This window comes from Bombyx mori, chromosome 19 (assembly GCF_030269925.1).
Source record: "Bombyx mori chromosome 19, ASM3026992v2".
In the NCBI taxonomy this organism is placed as follows: Eukaryota; Metazoa; Arthropoda; class Insecta; order Lepidoptera; family Bombycidae; genus Bombyx; species Bombyx mori.
Genome location: NC_085125.1, coordinates 12,515,672 through 12,537,509, shown reverse-complemented (window position 1 = coordinate 12,537,509; position 21,838 = coordinate 12,515,672). Strand labels below are relative to the sequence as shown.

The 21,838-nt window shown below is 39.4% G+C and overlaps 1 protein-coding gene across 2 annotated transcripts; it reads left to right on the top strand.

Annotated features, from left to right (window-relative positions):
- Positions 1–595: 595 nt before the first annotated feature.
- Positions 596–19,871, top strand: LOC101743774 (uncharacterized). 2 transcript variants are annotated; one of them, XM_021346709.2, is made up of 13 exons: positions 596–714; positions 1,617–1,720; positions 2,396–2,467; positions 3,123–3,275; positions 7,987–8,185; positions 9,384–9,551; positions 11,179–11,333; positions 11,750–11,881; positions 12,469–12,540; positions 12,667–12,813; positions 15,985–16,110; positions 17,943–18,034; positions 19,675–19,871. In XM_021346709.2, exons 1-13 carry the CDS (start codon positions 624–626, stop codon positions 19,859–19,861), a joined length of 1,698 nt encoding a protein of 565 aa, XP_021202384.1. In that variant the 5' UTR covers positions 596–623; the 3' UTR covers positions 19,862–19,871. The 2 variants fall into 2 exon arrangements, with proteins under 2 accessions (XP_021202384.1, XP_062530091.1); XM_062674107.1 differs by lacking the exon at positions 3,123–3,275.
- The last annotated feature ends 1,967 nt before the right edge of the window (positions 19,872–21,838 follow it).

Sequence of the window (21,838 nt, the reverse complement as noted above, 5' to 3'; positions counted from 1 at the left end):
GGAGCGAATTACAATTTGTGAGATAAGTTAGCTAGTTTTTTAAAATAAATATTGGGCAAAGAAGACCCCACCACAATTTTGATAATTACGTTTACCATTTTACGACTTTAACTATTTAAATCCGAACTATGCCATTTTCTGTAACATTTTATCATTATTGACTTTGTAACTCCTTAAATACCTACAATCTTTGTAAATATTTGTCGGTCGTTTCCAGTAAATCGGTAAAAAAGACGATTAAAATTGTCTATACCTAATATCCCACAATAGTTTTTGAAGTTTGATACTGGTGGTAAGACCTCCTGTGAGTCCACGCACGGGTAGGTATCACCACCCTGCCTATTTCTGCCGTGAAGCAGTAATGCATTTCGGTTTGAAGGGCGGGGCAGCCGTTGTAACTATACGAGACCTTAGAACTTATATCTCAAGGTGGGTTGCGCATTTACGTTCTAGATGTCTATGGGCTTCAGTAACTACTTAACACCAGGTAGGTTGTGAGCTCGTCCACTCACCTAAGTAATAAAAAAAAAATAAAAATAAAAAGTTTTTGAAGTAAAAACAGGTGTAGCTAAAATAGTTCAAAGCATGACCAAGCAGTTTAAATTCTTCAATTGATAGTGAAAATGGCGAAACGGAAGATCGACTTGTTTATCGAAATAAAAAACGAAAAGGAATTTAAAAACATATTAAGGACGCATTCAGAAGCCCTTATCTGTTAGTCACAAAAATATAGGATGAAAAGTTATTCGTTGATTTGATTCAGTAGTTGTCGTAGTTGCGAAGGGAGTTTTTCTCAGGTCTCCTTTGAAAAAGTACATGTCATACACAGAATTCTCGCAAAATCTAGGAGCTAATTCATTTCGTAGTTTGATATGACCTGACAAAAATGTTTCGTGGAAAACGCATTGTGCCCCAGCGTTGTGATCATCAAGGTAACCTAAGTGTTCTCCGGTGGCGATTGCTGTGGCGACATGATGAATATGTTGGTATAATTATTTAAATAAGTATTCCAGCAGAATATTGGAACTTAAATGAGTACTCATATTTTTGCAACATTATTTTAGTGTTTGTCGAGCTTAAAATTTTACCAAGAATTTTTATGGACGTGTCGCTCACGGCTTAGTCGGTGTCAAAAAACTCTTTCACTTGTGTGACTTTTTCCAACTTTTTTTTTTCAAGCTGATAGTCTTGAGAGGTTATTTCAGCGTAACTTTAACTAGCAGGTGAGCTCGCGGGGCTCAAATCTGACCACGTTGCTAACACGAACCCTAGCAAGAGTCGTGCTTCGCAGAATCTACCACCGGATCGGAAACGCGACCCACTGAGAAGATCCGGCGAGAAACTCAGTGGGCTGTGTCTGTGGGTTAATTTACTCGTCGAGCCTTTCGTCCCAAGCGACGGGTTCGACGAGAATGATGACCGGTTTTCCAGCATATACTGTCTCTATTTTAGTGGAAAAACACTCCATATTTTAGTGAAATAAATACCTTATGGATCGGATTCAAGAGCGTTTTACAACTGGTATAGACAAGGCAGTGGTAGCAAACGATTTATGCTCAGAACTTGCTGCCACTGAATATGCAAATTCGTAAATTATATTGATTTCTTTATATTAGGTGCCGAAGTGTATAGCCAATTCGTAGGCGCTTGTACTGCACTCGATAGACTTTTCACGATCATCAAGTACGATTGGAGCAATGGAAAAATTATTCTGCTGAAGGTAAATTTTTATAGGTGTTTAAAATTTATAACGTATTCTTTTCTCATTAAGCTGAAGTCAATTGATTTTTTTTGTTTCGCTCACTTCATTTTCTTTGATTTACGTTTACAATATCGTGCCTATTTCATACCGTGAAGCTAGTAATAGATTGTTGATACACGAATTACGATAATATTAAGGTTAAGGCAAAGGCTACTTCCTGCTTTAGACTTCGGAAACTTCTTTTCTGTTGTATGAAATTATAAATACTACATTTTTTTTTAAAGCTTAGATGGGTGGACGAGGTCACAGCCCATCTGGTGTTAAGTGGTTACTGGAGTCCATAGACATCTACAACGTAAATGCGCCACCCACATTGAGATATAGGTTCTAAGGTCTCAGTATAGTTCAACGGCTGCCCCACCCTTCAAACCGAAACGCATTATTGCTTTACGGCAGAAATAGGCAGCAGGGTGGTGGTACCTACCCGTGCGGACTCACAAGAGATCCTACCACCGGTAAAGCGCGGTAACGCTCCGTGTTATTATTGCTAACAATTTTTGTGATCTTTACGAAGTTTTATTTCAAGCGCAACAAAAAATTTTTTAAGCATGTCTACGTTTCTATTTTTTTAAAATTATATTATTTATATATTATATATATATTATTTGAAAATTATAGGTTTTTGATTTGTAGGTGCCGTCGGATGAAGTGGATTCATTACGGAGATTCCGCGATCAAAGCGAACCAGTGTACTTGTTTATTTTTGTAAGTTCTTTTTTCATTAACGAAAAGAACAAAACGTTGAACAACAAAGGGGGGATCGGACTATTGTCCTTTTCTGACTTAAAATTTGAATAAGTTTTTTTTCATTTAATCGTCACTACGAGACATTTGTTTCTTCTGTTTTAATTTAAATGGAATTGTATCTATACTGTATTTTGACAGTACCGATTTTTGTCATGTTGTGTACATATTTGCAATCTATATATTAATACGGGAAGCAAAAACTTTGTGTCCCTTTTTACGAAAGTTGCGCAGACGGAGGAGGATGAAATTTTCCACACTTATAGAGAATATAGAGAAGAAGTGCACAATGTTAATTTTTTTTCTAAATAATGCGTAAAATATACTTTAAATCAATAAAGAAAACATTACACGCATGCATACTATTTATTGTCAAGTGATTGTCAAACTTTTGTTCTTGACGCCTGTTGTCAAATTGAGAATAGATGAAATATTGTTTGTCTTTGTTAATATTTTTTACAGTGTAGTCTTGGCGAAATTTGTGAATATAAAAGTATAAAATACAATCATAATAGTGTACAAACTTACAATTCCAATTAATTATAGTCGAATTTCGACTACTGCGGGACCTCTAGTCCTTATAAAACGTCTAATCGATGTGTTAATGTTCGTTTAGAAACAAAAAGTTACAAACATATTTCGTGGGGTGGACAGCATCAAATTCGCAGAAGTAGCCAAACGTGAAGTGAATATTTACGAAAAGGAAATAGAAGGATACGAGAGCGAAAGACCAACGTATGACCTGAGTGAGCCCACGCCCGACGAAATTGTTAGTCACGATACAATGAATTTAAAACAAATACCAAAATTTCGCTATAATTCTAAAACTTCTAACATCTAAATGCTAATTTCACGAACGACATTCATGACGAAGGAATAAAAAACATCGTGCACAGTAAAAGTGTAATTTTCAAAATTATATTTAGGATCTTTTTTTTATTGGAACGAAATTCCTTAAGGGACGATGCGGAGGGGTACCCTAACCGGGAAAAAACGTCCGTAACGTAAGATTTTTATTAGTAATGCACACAGTGTACGACTTAACTTTGTCATAACGTACAAAAAATAACATATTTTTTATCATTCATTGTTACACAACATGGACATGGTTGCTTCCGGATGAAGTCCCGTATCTTGGAAATATTCATCAGGATTTCGCATACATCGGAAAATCTTCAGTGGACGTTACAGCCGGACCACTGAAGGGTCGAAGCCACGGTGGACTTGGAATTTTATGGCGTAGAAATATGTTTCACGCGGTATCGGTGATTGACTGTGTAAACTCACGTATTGCGGCAGTTAAAGTGGCTCTTGATGAACGTGAGTTTCTTGTTTTTTCTGTTTATATGCCGACGGACAGCGCGAATAATCTAGACGAGTTCATAGACTGCCTTGCAGAGATAAATGCTGTTATAGAAACTTGTAGTGTAGATTCTGCGTATATACTGGGTGATTTTAACGCACACCCGGGTTCACTGTTTGGTACGGAACTTCTTGACTTTTGTGTTGAACAAAAATGGACATGCGTTGACGTGGAACGTTTGGGTGTACTTTCAAATTCATACACTTATTTGAGTGACGCGTGGGGAACTACGTCATGGTTAGACCACATAATCACGACTGAGGTCGCTACAAAAAGCGTTAGCAGCGTAAATATAAGATACGAAGTATCGTGGTCTGATCATTTCGCGGTCGAATTGGTCTGTGATCTTCAAGTTTTAGTGCCCAAGTTTGCACAACAAGGCTATGTGCCTGATAGTGCTACTTGGGGTGACAGAGATAGGGCCCAGATTAATCAATATTGGGAAGTTTGTTCGGCTAATTTGCGAGATATAGATTTTCCAAACGATATGCAAAAGTGTGGAGATATAGTTTGTAATAACTTAGAACATAGACTGATTATCGATAAAATGTACGATAAAATAGTAAGCACACTTCGTAGTGCTGCTTTTGTTCCATAAGTTATAATTTGAAGCGCAGACGTAAGAGAAATATGTATGTTATGGGTTGGAACAAACATTGTAAAGATGCACATAGGGAGGCTCGGCTTAGATTTCATAATTGGATCGCTCTTGGAAAACCGAAATCTGGTCACGCGTATCAGCAAATGCGGGAAGCACGGAGAACTTTTAAAGACAAAGTAAAGTGATGCAAAAAGAACCAGACTCAAATTAAAATGGATATACTTGCTACACAACATTCAGCAAAAGATTTTTCGAAATTTTGGAAGGAAACAAATAAGTTGAATTCGAAGCCGAGTGTCCCAGGGAGCGTTGAGGGTATAAGCGACTCCGGTCAGATTGCCAATGCATTTAGGGAACATTTTAGAGTGAAGTCTCCATTGGTAACAGCGAATGCTGGTGCGAGTGATAGTCGGCTTGGGGAACCAATTACGCGAATCACGGCGAAACAGGTTGCACGGGTGGTGAGTGACATGAAGCGAGGAAAATCGCCTGGTCATGACTCATTGAGTATTGAGCATCTACAATACGCAGGTGTTCACTTGCCCAGAGTGCTTGCCATGTTGTTCACTTTCTGTGTAGGCCATTCATATTTGCCTAAAGCGATGATGAAGACCGTAGTTGTTCCGATAGTTAAGAATAAAACCGGGGATGTATCCAGTTTAGGTAACTACAGACCTATATCACTCGCAACAGTCATCGCTAAAGTACTGGATGGTATAATTGATATTCAGTTACGAAGACACGTAAAGCTGCATGATGCCCAGTTCGGCTTTCGACCTGGACTCTCGACTGAAACGGCTATACTGAATCTCAAGCATACCGTCCAGTACTACACAGACAGAGGCACTCCTGTATACGCCTGTTTTTTAGACTTATCCAAAGCGTTTGATCTGGTGGCGTATGACAGGTTGTGGCATAAGTTGTCGAACGATACAGACTTGCCTCATGAGTTTGTTTCTCTCTTGAGATACTGGTATGGTAATCAGAGCAACTTTGTGAAGTGGTCGGGGTCGCAGTCGGATATGTATAGGCTGGATTGTGGGGTAAGACAGGGTGGCTTGTCATCGCCAAGCCTTTTTAACCTATACATTGACCGCCTGATTCGTGGGCTCAGCAATTCCAATGTCGGATGTTCCATTGATGGTGTGTGTGTTAATAATATCAGTTATGCAGACGACATGGTGTTGCTGAGCCCATCGATCAGGGCTCTCAGAAAGCTGATTAGGATATGCGAGTGTTATGCGGAGGAACATGGGCTCAGATATAATGCCGTAAAAAGCGAACTGATGGTATTTAAATCAGGCAGAAAAACCTACGAAACTGTCCCATCAGTCATACTCAACGGCAGTGTCCTTAAACAAGTATCACAATTCAAGTATCTGGGTCACTGGGTCACTGAGACGCTTGCAGACTATGTAGACATGGACAGGGAGCGCAGGGCGTTGTCAATCAGGGGTAATATGCTGGCCCGTATGTTCGCGCGGTGTACTGCAGAGGTGAAAGCTACTCTTTTTAGAGCATACTGCCAGTCTTTCTACACGTGCAGCCTATGGGTTAAGTATACCAAGAAATCTTACAGCACCCTGCGTGTCCAGTATAATAACGCTTTCAGAGCGCTGATGTGGCTGCCGCGTCACTGCGGTGCGTCGGGGATGTTTGCGGATGCGCGAATAGATAGCTTCGCAGCAATCATTCGTAAGCGAATTGCTTCCCTAATTCGCCGTGTGCGGGTCAGTCGCAACCGCTACCTACGGCTGTTCGCCTCACGGATGGATCTGGACTGCCCAATAATGCAACACTGGACATCGTGTGCATTTTGAGCACTCTGGATCCAAATCAGCCTTTAGGTTAAGGTAGTTTTCATGTTAATTTAGAGTTTTTGTTTTATTATTATTAATTTAGAGTTTTTGTTTTATTATTATTATTATTATTATTTGTTTTTTTTTGTTTTTATTATTATTATTATTGTTTTTGTTTTAGTCCGAGATTAGTTATTATTTTTATTTAATTTTAGTATAAATTAAAAGTTAATGCAATGTAATTAAGACGTGTAATATGGATGTAAAATCTGAAGTAAATTAAATAAATAAAAAATAAAATTGACCACGATCTCAGAGCGTTCGTTTGCGCAATACACTAACTCTTAAGCAAACAACCGTGAATGAAGTGTACCACAATAAGCTCGCACGTTACCGAATGACCGTGGGCTGTTGCGAAACCTCCAGTTTTATTGAAGTTATACTTCTTTAGGCACGTTATGAAAAATTGATGAGAGTGAAATTTACGATACGCGCGCACCGTGACACAAAATGAACAGAACGAAGCTGCCCACTAAATCGCTCATTATAATACGACCGACGTAACTTGGCGAGTCTGAATATAGCCGCAGGTGAACTTTCCGAACCGTACCGAGAATTACCGAATTTATACGATGTCAAGAAAAGGGATGTCCAATATGCGTGTTTGAGGATGTTGTTTAATCGATTTTTTTTCAAATTGATTAAAATTTAAATAAAAAAAAAGAAATAATTTTAATAAAAATAAAGTATAACTTCTTACGCGCGTACATAAGTACATGCACCCTTTTTTTCTTTATACCTCGAATAAAACTTAAAATTAATGTTCTTATAATAAGGAACTTCGTTCCTATCCGGTGTCCCACGACACCACACAATTTTTTTTTTTGTGTCCCTACTTTGTAGAGTGTATTTAATACCCACATGGGTAGCTAGCATCAAGCTGCCTGTTTCGGTAAGTAATTAAGCATGCGTTAGTGTACGATTGGTAGGACATTAGTTTCACTATAAAATCGAAAACCATGTTTCAAGGTGGGTGGCATCATTGACGTCGATGTACATATTATTATTATGTGGGTTCCACTAGCCACTTAACAATATATGAGCAGTGAAATCGTTCACCTATTCAGGCAATAAAAGAAGCTCTTATATTTGAGAGATTTGTTCTATAAGAAAAAGTAAAAAAATGCTTAAACCAGATAATTTATTAAGAATACTTTGTTAATTACAATTTTTTGAATTATAAACATTAGAACACACAGCCAGTGTTATAAACGCCTCGTTCGCCTTTTTGTTGGGAACGCTAGTAGTGAAATTATGTGCATTATAGGTAGGTACGTAATGTTTTTAATCTCGCATTACAACGTGTAAGCTGACTTACAAGGAGTCTTATGGGAACTTGTAAATCGGTTAGTAAGCATCAAAGAGCACAAGAGGGAGATCTGAAAAAAAAAAGATTTTTTCCCCCCACTTATTCACTGATAGCTGGTATTTAACGATAGGCAGAGGCTTGGCTCTGCCCCTGGAATTGCTGATGTCCATGGGCGACGGTAATCACTCACCACCAGGTGGTCCGTGTGCCAGTCTGCCGGCTCGGGCAATAAAAAAAAAGTGTGAGTCGACATAATCAGTATATTTATGAAATATTGCTCTTTCTGTGTTTCCCGCACCAGTAAAACAACTGAAAGATTGATTTATTTACACAGTTCTACGTAAACAGGTATGGTTTAACAAATTATCTATGGAAAAAGAGCTTGAGGTCGCCGCCCAGCATGATCGTCGAGTGGCTCGACAGGCTGCCCGGAAGCGACACCGAGCTGAACTGATGGTGCCACATCTAGAGAGAATAAACTTTGTCTTGTTCTGGCCACACTGCAAGCACGCCCATCCAGAGTTGTACGAGCAATGGGATCTAAACGGTGTGTGTTAACGAAGCCGTGTGCTTAGTGCGAGTTTTGTTAACGAAGCCGTGTGCTTAGTGCAGTTGAAACAGCGCCCTCTAGCGGCAAACGAAGCCATTCCATAAAAATATGAGCTAACTTTTACGCTATCGAGAACGTTAAAAAACTCGCACTAAGCAAATAATAAAAAAAAGCAAATTAACTACACACTTTTTGCTTTTATTCCCCTACTTATTCGCTGGTCTATGAGGCTATTCCGGCTACGCCCTGACGGGTAGTTGAGCCCACGGGCTCAACCTATGAGAATTTGCTGACACTAGTCTTATTAAGAGTAGTGTTTCGCCGAATGTACTACCAGATCCGAATCGCGACCTACTGTGAAGATCCGACGAAAAACTCAGTAGGCTAAAACTTTTTGCTTTACACGGGCAGACGTGATAGAAAAACATCCGTATCGTCACCTATATTGAAACATTTGGTTGAGGTCTCAATTTTTCCTGTAGGGTTCAAGACTGATTGTACCGTATCTAGTTTTTTAGTGGTGGTAGTGTGTCCCGCCTGAGTAGATACCACAATCCTGCCTATATGCCTGCCTGCCTGCCTGCAGTAATGCCTTTCGGTTTGAAGGGTGGGGCAACCATTGTTTTGTAAAAACTGAGACTTACGGCTCATGTCTAAAGGTTCCTGACAACATTTAAAATCTATGCATTAAAAAGTCTTTGCTGATACCATACAGTCAAATGACGGTGATTTAACGGCGAAGAGCTATTCAGATTTGAATAAAAATACTTTAATACGTTTTATGTTTTTGTGGCAATTTTTACGTTGCCAACAAATGCCACCGCGTTTTTAATTTGAGGCCTTATACTGGGTAAAATACAGTGGCAATAGGAAATTCGTGGTGGTAAGCAGTCGCTGGTATCAACGGCAACTTTATGCGCATTGCTTAAGAAAGAGACCCCATCATTCGAACAGACATAATACGTCATAGCTTTTAAGGAACACTAAAGCCCCAGTCCATCATCATCATCATCATTTCAGCCTATCGCCGTCCACTGCTGAACATAGGCCTCTCCAATAGATTTCCAGTGCGACCGGTTCATTGCCACCTGCATCCAACGAGACCCAGCGCTTTTTACTAGGTCGTCTTTATTTTTTTAAAGCCCCAGTCCATAAGAACTTAATATTGGAAATAACTAAATAAACTATTGCCTAGGCATAATAATGATTGGCCGAGAAGAACTTAATCTGATGAAGGAGAAAGCGGAAGATATACTCTATGAAGGAGACGCGCCGATCAATGAGGCGTCAATGCAGATGCTTGTATCAGGCACAGCCCTGGCTATTTGCTTTCGGTTATTGGACACCGATAAGCATTTTGTTTGTGAGTTTTATGTATATTTGTATATTTACACCAGCTCTGGGTATTGTGAGGAATTCTTTTGAACCCCATCTTCTTTTCCCCCATCCACCTTTTTTTTTTTTCCCATCCACCTGCCATCGTAGATCAATGATGCGTCAATGCAGATGCTTGTATCAGGCACAGCCCTGGCTATTTGTTTTCGATTATTGGACACCGATAAGCATTTTGTTTGTGAGTGTTATGTATATTTGTATATTTACACCAGCTCTGGGTATTGTGAGGAATTCTTTTGAACCCCATCTTCTTTTCCCCCATCCACCTGCCATCGTAGATCAATGAGGCGTCAATGCAGATGCTTGTATCAGGCACAGCCCTGGCTATTTGCTTTCGATTATTGGACACCAATAAGCATTTTGTTTGTAAGTTTTATAGATATTTGTATATTGACATCAGCTCTGGCTACTGTGAGGAATTTTCTTGAACCCCATCTCCTTTCCTCCCATCCACGCACCATCACACCTCCCGCCATCGGAGCAGAGTTCATCAACACTACTTGGAATTGATGCCTTCATCTACATTGCGTTTCCAGAGTTTTTTTGACACTTATCATCCAACTCTGGAATGTCTCCACGGTGTCTTTCAAGTGCTTTGAAGGTCATGCCTTAAATTTTTTTTTATTTTTTTTCTTAGATGGATGGACGATTTCACAGCCCAACTAAGTTAAGTGTTAAGTTGTTACTGGAGCCCATAGGCATCTACAACGTAAATGCGCCACCCACCATTAGATATAAGTTCTAAGGTCTCACTATAGTTACAGCGGCTGCCCGTCCCTTTAAACCGAAACACATTAATGCTTCACGGCAGAAATAGGCAGGGCGGCGGTACCTACCCGTGCGGACTCAGAAGAGGTCTTACCACCTATAATAATCAATAGAGGCTTGTGGAGGGTACTTAGCATAGGCAACGACTTGGCTGTACCTCTGGCATAGATGCGTCCTTGAGCGACGGTAACCACTCACCATTAGGCACGTCGTATAATACTCGGCAATCAAAAAACAATACCATATCTTTAATTTTATAATTTATACCTATAGGTACCTGTAATTTACACTTTTTTATTAGCTTAACTTGTACTATCTAAGGAATGAAAATTTTCAACTTAACATAAAACAATCTGAAGACGCCCGATTAACTTATAAATTTGTATACGCTTCAGATGACAGTGCAATCAATAATTTAATTACTTCAACTTGATTTTTTGACAAGGATCAGTAGGATAGACATATGATAATTTTTAAAGTTCTTCTTCGGCTTGTATTAAATATTATATTTTATTTAATTATTATTTTCTAATAGAGATCATCGCCTAAAAAATGACTATTACTTAAATTTTGGAGTAAGCAGTTTTTTTCCCTACCTAACCGAGTATTTGTGTGTTTGAGATTTTCGGCAGATCCGTGAACAGGACAACTATTACGATCTTAATTGAAAAAAACAATAAGCCCAATAAGGAACCGTTAACCTACTTATTATTAAAACTGTTCTTCTAATTAAAACTTCAAAAATCAATAGGCATTAGAGATTATTGATTTCAAATCCCAGTGACGAGACACTTAACATCATTCCTTATATGTTAAAACGTTTTCAGCTTTGGTTCGTAAAATTTTATATGAAGACGTCCAGCAGTATAACGATGATTCTTCAGCTAAATCATTCGGAACCGCTTTTGATCACTACAAGAGTTACAGCCAGACTAAAGAGAAAATTCTTTTGAAGCGGCACGAGGAGAAGGTCACAAGAAAGGTATACCTACTACTCTACTAGTGCTCTACTAGGTATTTTTTTCCCACAACAGAAAATCGCGGGATCCCGTATGTGGGAGTTGAGCCTCACTAAAAACTCCTGCCGGCGCCCTACCCCAGACCGGGCGGGAACCCAGTCGGGGCTATTAAGACGGCGGGACAGGGCTTACGCAGAGCATATTACATCCATCCCGAGTGCTCTACCAGGTACCTCTACCTACAATTCAAGCGAAAAGTATAGCGAAGTATACTTTAATATTAATCTGATGTGTGTCTCTCAAGGGATTTATCACACCTATTTTTTGTTATCAAATGTCCAAATATCTTACGAACATCTCTTGTATGAAATTTAAATTAATGTTTTGAAGGTAAAATTGTTTTATATTATTTTCCAATTTTGTTTCGTTGTACACTTAGGCGGAGGAAAAAGAGAAAAAATCTAGGAGACTATCAGAAATGAAGCGCCTTGCATTGCAAGCTCTTCAAGAAGCCACCGAAGCGAAGAGGGCGAAGAGAGAGCAGAGAAAATTAGAATTGCTGAAAGCTGGCGCAAGTGACTCAATTATGCTAAAGATTCTTATGTCCTTTTAAGGTAGACGACGAGTATACAACCTAATGACAGTGATAACCATTGCACATGGACCTCAGAAATGCCAGAGTACAGCCAAGTTGTTACTTATCGTTCAAAGAAAGAAGTCGTTTTAAGAATTAAACCAACCTAACCAATGGTAGGTTGTAGCATTGTCAAGGAGGCCACAAACACCAGCGTCCCGGGCCCCATTAAGCAGGCCGAATGCAGGCAACATTGGAAGAAGCTGGTACAAAAACTAGACCAAGGTGGTCACGACTCTGAGTAATGAGGAAGCGACGAAGAAGAAGAACCAATGGTAGGCAGCGGCTTGGCTCTACCCCTGACATTGCTGACGTCCATGAGCGATGGTAACCACTTACCATCAGGTGGACCGTGTGCTCGTCTGCCTCGAGAGGCAATAAAAAAAGACTTAGAAGTTTTCAGTTTAGTACTGTATGTGTTAGCTTCTATGAAATCTCGTAAAAAAACAAGCTTTATGGTATTATTAGCACCATGAGTAAGAGACGAACCAAACTCGTCTTCTAGGGTTTTTATTTTCCTTCAGGATCTGACTGCCTTGCAAAATCTAAAAGAACAACCCAGCGATGATGAACTAAGCTTCGCGCAACCACAGCAGGTATTTAATACTACGCTAATTGCTGTTCTTAAGACTTCGAGAAACTTCTCAACTGTTTGATTTTATCAGTTACTAAAAGAAATTAATATTCTAATTGTTCATACGAATTCTATCTTAAATCAACAGCCACAAGAATCGTCCAGTGATACAGACAGTTCTAGTGAGAGTAATGAAGAAGAGTATTTTCCTCCACCGGGCTTGGTTATCCCAGGGTTTTATGCTCCGCCTAACGATATAGCTAAGGCTAATGGACTGGCCGTACTTTTCCCTAAGGTTAGATAGATAACGAAAAAAATTGTTCTGGTGCTAGCAATTTATAATAATATTAAGCCTTAGTTCCTCAATTTTACGTGTAGAATAAAATTTTATATGGTAATTAGATTTTCATGAAACACATTTTATTGCGTTATTAATAGGAACCCGGTCACCGTCCTCGCCGAATCCGTCTCTTGCAACGAAGGGCTCGACGAGTAAATTAACCCACAGGCACAGCCCACTGAGTTTCTCGCCGGGTCTTCTCAGTGGGCCGCGTTTTCGATCCGGTGGTAGATTCTGCGAAGCACTGCTCTTACTAGGGCCAATGTTAGCAACACTCCGCTTTGAGCCCCGTGACCTCACCTACACCTCAAGGAGAAGCTGAAATAGCCTCTTTAGACTATCAGCATAGGGAGGAGAAAAAAAATTAGGAACATAAACAAAAACATTTTTTTTTTTTATTGCTTATGTAATAGGTTGGGGAAAAAATCTTTTCGCATTATGGTATGTATGAACTTGTAATAAAATCTCTTTTTTATACTATTTGTATCTGGCTGGTTTTGGTATCGTTAAAAGTTTAAATTTTAAAGAAGATAATTCCAAATTCAATTTAGGAAAATGTGTTATTTTAATTTATTTTGCGTACTGTCAAGATGAGTGAATATAATGAAGGAATTCGATACATTTTAAAATGTTACTACAAAAAAGGTAAAAAGACAACACAAGCCGCGAAAAAAATTTGAGATGTTTATCGACCTAGTGCAGTATCTGTGAGAGTAGCACAAATTTTGTTTAAGCGTTTTTAATCCGGAAATTTTGATGTCAAAGATCATGTCTCTCTGATCGCCTTGGATGGAAAATGGATGCCATTTTTGAAAAAGTGGAACAAGATCGGCATATCAGTAGTTACGATGTAGCTGAAGACCTGGAAATTGACCACAAAACAGTTTTGGCGCATTTGAAAAAAACTCGATATTTGGGTACCTCACGAGTTCACTGAAAGAAACCTAATGAACCATGTATTCATTTGTGATTCTTTATTACGACGTAATGAAACCGAACCATTTTTGAAGAAGCTGATAACTGGCGATGAAAAGTGGATTACGTACGACAAGAACGTGCGAAAAAGGTCATGGTCAAAGGCCGCCAGGCTTCACAGACTGTGGCGAAACCCGGGTTAACTGGCAACAAGGTGATGCTGTGTGTATGGTGGGATTGGAAGGGCATTATTCATTATGAGCTGTTACCACCAGGCAGGATCATCGATTCTGAACTCTACTGCGAACAACTGATGAAATTAAAGCAAGAAGTTGAGAGAAAGCGGCCGGAATTAATCAACAGAAGGGGTTTTTCATCATGATAACGCTAGACCTCACACATCTTTAGCTACTCAGCAAAAATTAAGAGAGCTTGGCTGGGGGGTGTTAATGCATCCGCCGTATAGTTCTGATCTTGCACCTTCAGATTTCCACTTGTTTCGGTCTTTTCAGAATTATTTAAGCAGTGTCAGGTTAACATTACGAATTGTCGCGGTATTTTGATCAGAAGCCCCAAAATTTCTATAGCAATAGGATCATGTCCCTACCCACAAGATGGCAAAAAGTTATCGAACAAAATGGTACCTACATACTTTAGTTAAATGTAAATAAACAATATTAAAAAGTGTCGTGAATTTTCTTAAAAAATGAGAAGAAACTTTTTCCCCGACCTATTAATTCACAACGCGATACCGTTACCCACTTTGAGGCAAGAGGTCATTCATAGTCTCATAGCATACAGTTTTTTTTGCACACGCATCATATAATGATGGAATATCCCGGTCAGAACAAGAAAGACGGTAGACCTCTTGGCTATGCCCTTGGCATTTCTGGAATTAACGTGTAAAGTAGTTTTCGGTATACGTACAAAAAAAAAACATTTTTATTTATTTATAGCTGCTATCGAAAAAGCGATATACATAGCATTGTTCTTTTTTTTTATTTTTTATTGCTTAGATGGGTGGACGATCTCACAGCCCACCTGGTGTTAAGTGGTTACTGGAGCCCATGGACATCTACAACGTAAATGCGCCACCCACCTTGAGATATAAGTTCTAAGGTCTCAGTATAGTTGTTCTAGAGTAGATCGACTTTTTTTTGTTCATGGCCAATCTGGTGTTGTCACCCTAGCCCATAGACATCAACAACGTAAATTTCATCATCCACCTTGAACCTTGAGTTTTAAACCTCCGTTTTTAGTACTTAAGATGTACAGTACATATTTATGAGAGATTTACACCTCAACCCTGAATGTACATATTTGAAAAAGATCGATAAAACGACCGTGAATCGAACCCAGACTTCTTCCTGCGTGCTTAGTGCGAGTTTTTTAACGTGTTCGATAGCGTAAAAGTTAACTCACATTTGTATGCAGTTGGAGCAGCGCCCCTAGCGGCAAACGTAGGCAAACGTTCCAACTCCATACTTGACTTAAATTTTACTCAATACTGCTGTACTCAGTAGCTATACTAGCCATATATTATACTAGCTACAGAGCTATAATAGCCATATACTATACTAGCTACAGAGCTTTACTAGTCCTATACTATACTAGCTACAGAGCTATAGATACTAGGCATGTATTATGCTAGCTACAGCTATACTAGGCATATACTATACTAGCTGCATAGCTATACTAGGCATATACTATACTAGCTGCATAGCTATACTAGGCATATACTATACTAGCTGCATAGCTATACTAGGCATATACTATACAAGCTTTTTTTTTTTTTTTTTTCCCTACCTATGCTGATAGCCTTGAGAGGCTATTTCAGCTTCGCCCTAACGTTAGTAGGTGAGCTCGCGGGGCTCAACCGGAGAGTTGCTAACACTGACCCTAGCAAGAGCAGTGCTTCGCAGAATCTACCACCGGATCGGAAACGCGACCCACTGAGAAGATCCGGCGAGAAACTCAGTGGGCTATACTAGCTACAGAGCTATACTAGCTACAGAGCTATACTAGCTATATACTATACTAGCTACAGAGATATACTAGGCATATACTATACTAGCTACATAGCTATACTAGGCATATACTATACTAGTTACAGAGCTATACTAGGCATATACTATACTAGTTACAGAGTTATACTAGGCATATACTATACTAGCTACATAGCTGTATCAGTTATAGTCCATAATAATACAGATAGTTGCGGAATATGTTACACCGGAGCCGGAGTTCCTTCCGCCGCATGTACTCGTGATGCTGGAGGCTTGGAAACGTCACAAAGCCCTGAAGGTGCTGTCTAAATATGAGAACTCGGTTATCCACGTGAGTTGTAAATTTCATAACAATGCTTTTTTTTTGTTTACGTAAGAAATACGTTATACCGTCGGGTATATATTATACAGGGTGTCCCAGAAAGAATGGGTAATCCTGAAACAGCTCATACGAGTAGTAAACCAATTGGGGACACTTTAAAAAAAAAACTCAGGTAATACCCACCCAAATTACGTATTTTAAAAAAAAGTTGATATTTTCCATACTTCTGTGCGTTTCTGGAATAAACAACAGCTACAAATAAATGAAATCCATAGGTCATAACTGTTTGTTGTCAGATTTTTAGTCGAAAAAAGAATATAATACGGATATACCGAATAGCCGGTTATCCGAACCGGGATACAATAAAGCGGTCAGGGGTGCCGACTACTCCGTTACAGAGTCAATCACCATTTGAACGACTGGATATATGTATATTTTATGAGCCAAGAATACCTACATATATGTATTAGTCCCCGATCTTACGGACCGAATGGTAAACAGTCGACATCGCCCAAAACACACCATTTCGGTTCCTCCCGATACACCAACGGCACTTTTAGGTACCCCAAGCCCTGGTCATTGTTCTCGTCGAACCCGTCGCTTGTGACGAAGGGCTCGGCGAGTAAATTAACCCACAGACACAGCCCACTGAGTTTCTCGCCGGATCTTCTCAGTGGGTCGCGTTTCTGATTCGGTGGTAGATTCTGCGAAGCACTGTTTTAGCTAGGGCTAGTATTAGCAACGTCCTCTGGTTTGAGCCCCGTGAGCTTACCTACTCGTTCTGCGAATCTAGCATAACCCCACGAACTTACTAGAATAGTTAGGTAAAAAGACGAGTAATAAATAAAACACCGACCTATTTTTACGTTCGATCGACCATGTAACCTATAAGACGGATATAAGAAAATGTTAAGGTAGAGTCGTTGAATTGGTGGTTGACTCTGTGAGGGAGTAGTCGGCTGAGGCCGTCAGCGCAAAAATGGCCTAAGCTTACCATAGTTATTTTGTAGCAATGAGGTTTAAGTTTTCATGAATTTGAATTTGAGTAGGCAAAAAAACAATACGCGCAAAACATTACATTGTGCACCAAGGGGATGAGATGTCCTACTTTTTCTCCTACCAGGCCGAAAGTTCGTGGAGTACCGAGCCGGGGTCCAGGGGCGAAGCCCTGGCAGGGGGTAAGGGGGAGGGGGGGCGGTGCCCCTCTTATTCATAAAAAAATAATTTAACTGTTTTTTAATTTTTAAATAAACTACTACTAATTGAATAAAAACTGTCTGATGAACTCATCTTTGTTTAATAATTCACTATTAAATTTTATTGCTTTTTGTTTAATTCACTTTTACACTAAACACGATATTGCAAATTACTCGAGCACAACAATGGCGGAGAATTTTAGGTGCATGAGAACAGACGTAGACACTAACGCGCATGCGCACTTGTACCCAGGGAGGAAAAGGTACACTTTCTTCCCTGTACAGCGGAAAACCGAACTTTCAGCTTAGGTAGGAGAAAAATAATGTTTACAAAGCCATCTGTTATCTATGTGTGAAACTATGATGATAGGCCGGTTTTGCATCAAAATTTATTATTTTGAAATAAATTTTAATATACATAATTATAAGCATGATTATGTAAAATTGTTGGTTCGGCCACTTTTGCGCTGACGACCTCATATAGCTGTTTTTTTTTTTCATATCCATGTTGCCCTCTCTTTCACTTTGACTCGCGTGGACTTTGGACCGAACCAATATTGACGTATTTTGTTTGATAATTTCAAAAATTACATACATATTAATAATTCAAATCGCTTCTGATCTAAGCTATTCGCAATTGTACAGGTCGGCATATTTGAAGCTACCACGCCATACGACGGAGTTCATATTGCATACAACGTAATGGAATTCGACGCCGATAATACTTCTCAGAAGACGTTAGTAAACAATATCCGTTACAACAAACTATGTTGACGTGCCTTAAAGCCCGCTCCACATTACTCGCAAAGCTTAAATAAAGACGGGAATGTAGAAAGTCGTTTAATTGGCTTTGTTTCCAACTGTTCTAGACCCTAACAGTTTTTGGTAATGGCATGACTTAAGTCCTTTGAAGTCGTCGTGGCCTAACGGATAAGACGTCCGTTGCGTTCGTGTTGAGCGATGCACCGATGTTAGAATCTCAGGCGGGTACCAATTTTTCTAACGAAATACGTACTCCACAAATGTTCACGATTGACTTCCACGGTGACGGAATAACATCGTGTAATAAAAATGATACCCGCAAAATTATGATTTGCGTAATCACTGGTGGTAGGACCTCTTGTGAGTCCGCACGGGAAGGTACCATCACCTTTCCTATTTCTGCCGTGAAGCAGTAATGCGTTTCGATTTGAAGGGTGGGGCAGCCGTTGTAACTATAGTGAGACCTTAGAACTTATATCTCAAGGTGGGTGGCGCATTTACGTTGTGGATGTCTATGGGCTTCAGTAACCACTTAACACCAGGTGGGCTGTGAGCACGTCAACCCATCTAAGCAATAAATAAAAAACTTAGGTCCGATCAGAATCGTTGTAGAGTTTAACAAGTGTTTAATGACATAGTTTGTACCTTGATCGACATAATAATAATAATGTCACTCAATACTTTGACAAAAGATTCGGACGAGAGCGCGGTGTTAACAAAAGATTCTCATTGAACGAACGATTTTACTGGTAGCACTTCCTGTGAGTCCACACCATCCCATCTATTTCTGCCATGAAGCATAATGCGTTTCGGTTTGAAGGGTGGGGCAGCCGTTGTACTGTTAAAACCTTAGAACTTATGTCTCAAGGTGGGTGGCGGCATTTACGTTATTGATGTTGCGCTCTGATGACCACATAACAACAGGTGGGCCGTGAGCTCGTCCACCTAGAAAATGTATACCACTTACATTATCGTATTAAATACTAGGGACTCGCCCTCGCTTCGCTTCGGAAACTGTAATTTATTATTGATTTCTCCACTATTTAATAGATGTTATTATACACGTAAACGTTGCTCTTCCAACACTATATCTATTAAAAAAAAACCGCATCAAAATACGTTGCGTAGTTTTAAAGATTTAAGCATACATAGGGATATAGGGACAGAAAAAGCGACTTTGTTTTATACTATGTAGTGATATATTTTTAAGCTATTGCATAGCTTTTATCGCGGGCCTTGAGCGCGGCGACCGAATCGTGAAATTCCGTCACGAAAAAAACCTTACACCCCTCACTCCGCCTACCATGTGACTCGCGTTCAACACATTTACACGTTGCGCTTGTATAGTGTTTGTGAATAAGCGCGCGGCGTGACGTCACACTGCATGCGCATCATGAAAAGTCTGCCCATCTCTCTCTTGCGCGGTCTATCTTATGAGTGTGAAGGGGACAGTTAAGGTTTTGCTTTTATTAATGTTTAATATAATGTGGTCTTGTTTTATTATTGTTTTAATATTAAATTATCATTGTCTAATTATAATTGCATAAGTTGATAAAAAATGCTATGCAATAGCTTTATCGCGGCAGTTCCCGAGTGCCACACGTTTTTGTTTCAGGGAAAATGTAAAGATAGCGATTATGTTGTCTATCGAGAATGACGTTCCTCTGCTGGAGCTAATGGACTTGAATCCAGTACACGTGAGTCGCGATCCGATGGCAGGCGAGGAAGAATGTTCAGCCATGTTCCCTGTTGATTACGCTGACACGAAAATCGATTTGAAAGATTTTCAATTGAATAAATAATTTCTAATTATGGCTCATTTTGAAATTCCTCTCAAACATCCAAAAAACAGGATCACCTGCTAGGCTATATTGTGAAGATTTTCTGAAAATTTTATCTAAGTGGGTGCAGCCGTTTGCAATGTAGTTTATAGGGAACACACACACACATACACTGGTGGTAGGACCTCTTGTGGGTCCGTACGGGTAGGTACCACCACGCCGCCTATTTCTGCCATGAAGCAGTAATGCGTTTCGGCTTGAAGGGTGGTGCAGCCGTTGTAACTATACTGAGACCTTAGAACTTATAATATATCTCAAGGTGGGTGGCGCATTTACGTTGTTAATGTCTATGGACTCCAGTAACCACTTAACACCAGGTAGGCTGTGAGCTCGTCCACCCATCTAAGCAATAAAAAAAACACATATTGACTTTTATAAATACATAGGCACTAGATAAATATGTTGTTAGCCGTAAAATAAACATTAATATTAACGTGTTACAGGTTTTTTTTTAATAAAATTTCACTACGGATGTGCAAAGGGTTTTATTTTTACCAAAGTTTCAATACCGCAGTTTATTGTTTTGTCAATACAAATGTGAAAGAGAGTTCATTTTACTCTTACTAGTAGTTTTAAAGGATCGCGCAGTCTTTGGGCATAACAGCGTGAGTGATGTCACATCTAGTATTTTCCTGAGGTTTGTTGAGGTTGAGGACATGTTTGCGGCCTTAATATATTGTGGTGGTAAGTACATAAGCGACGGCTAATCACCAGCAGTGAGGTTTACCCCGGTAACCGTACTCGTCGAACTCGACAAAGAGTTCGCCGTGCAACCTAACCCATGAATCAGCTCGCTGAGTTTCTCGCCGGATCTTCTCAGCGGGTCGCGATTCCGATCCGGTAGTAGATTCATTCGCGAAGCAGCTGCTCTGGAGCTGTTAGGTCTCCTTCGGAGGTGCTCGGGTAGCTGTTAGCAAATCCCACCCCTCCTGGCTGAGCCTTTGCTCGCCCACCTGTCCTGGTGAAACTGGAAAGGCCTCCGGGCCACCAGTAATCCTTCAATCATAAAAAAAAACCAGCTGTGAGGCTGTATGCTTGCATGCCTTCGAAGGTAATATGACCCTGGTATTTGAAGTTAAAGCAGCATTGTGTTGACGGTAGCGGCTGTAATGAAACAGCGAGATAATGAATCAGTAACATGACCATAACGAATAGAATAAATACAAATAAATCTGTCTTAGCGCCTTTGTTTGTTTTTTTGTTTGGCCTCTTCAATGCCCAGACAGACACGTAACTTAAATTATCGAATTACGTGTGTAATAAGAAAAATTGATGCTTTTGTTTTCATAGTCTCTGACCACCCAATAATTTTCAAGCGTTATGACAAACACGTTACATTGTAATTAAAGTTTTGGTTTCCGCTGATAGCAAATTTATAAATTGTATTAATATTGAATGTAATATACAACATTTGATACTGAAGGGGGCTAAACGAGTATCCAATTATTGGAGTCGCCATTTCGTTTTTTTGCTATCGAAAAACGGTAATTGTTTTAATTTTAATGTAACTTCGACTTTAAAGGGCTAAAGGTTATAGTCATATTAAGGTGAGTTTCACTTTATAACATTGAAAGAAGAACAGAAACATGAAAAACAAAATGAAGTCTCTGCTCCGGGGAATTCCCGCCAACGGCATCCGTTTAGCGCCAGATAATGTTGCCTGAATATTATAATTAACATAAAATTTACGGGAATCCCCTCGTAATGCATATTGCTGTTGTCTGCGTTATATGATAGTATAAAAACGTTAATTAGTAAGTAAGAAGGTTTCGAAATTTGTTTGTGAGCTGTTTATAATTAATTGAATGTATAAAAAGTCAAAAAGGTGTTCTATTTGAAAAAAATAGTACTTTTAGATATTATTACTAATAAGTTACTATCAATTTATGAGTTTTAAGTGATTATCAAAGAATTTTGTAAGATAAAAAATGGAGTTCG

What these genes read in the sequence shown, in the direction of transcription:
- LOC101743774 (XM_021346709.2), top strand. Translation starts at nt 624, where the DNA reads ATGGCGAAACGGAAGATCGACTTGTTTATCGAAATAAAAAACGAAAAG. An exon ending in CAGTGTACTTGTTTATTTTT is followed by an intron (nt 2,468 to 3,122) that starts GTAAGTTCTTTT and finishes ATGTTCGTTTAG; the next exon opens with AAACAAAAAGTTACAAACAT. An exon ending in TAGAATTGCTGAAAGCTGGC is followed by an intron (nt 11,882 to 12,468) that starts GCAAGTGACTCA and finishes ATTTTCCTTCAG; the next exon opens with GATCTGACTGCCTTGCAAAA.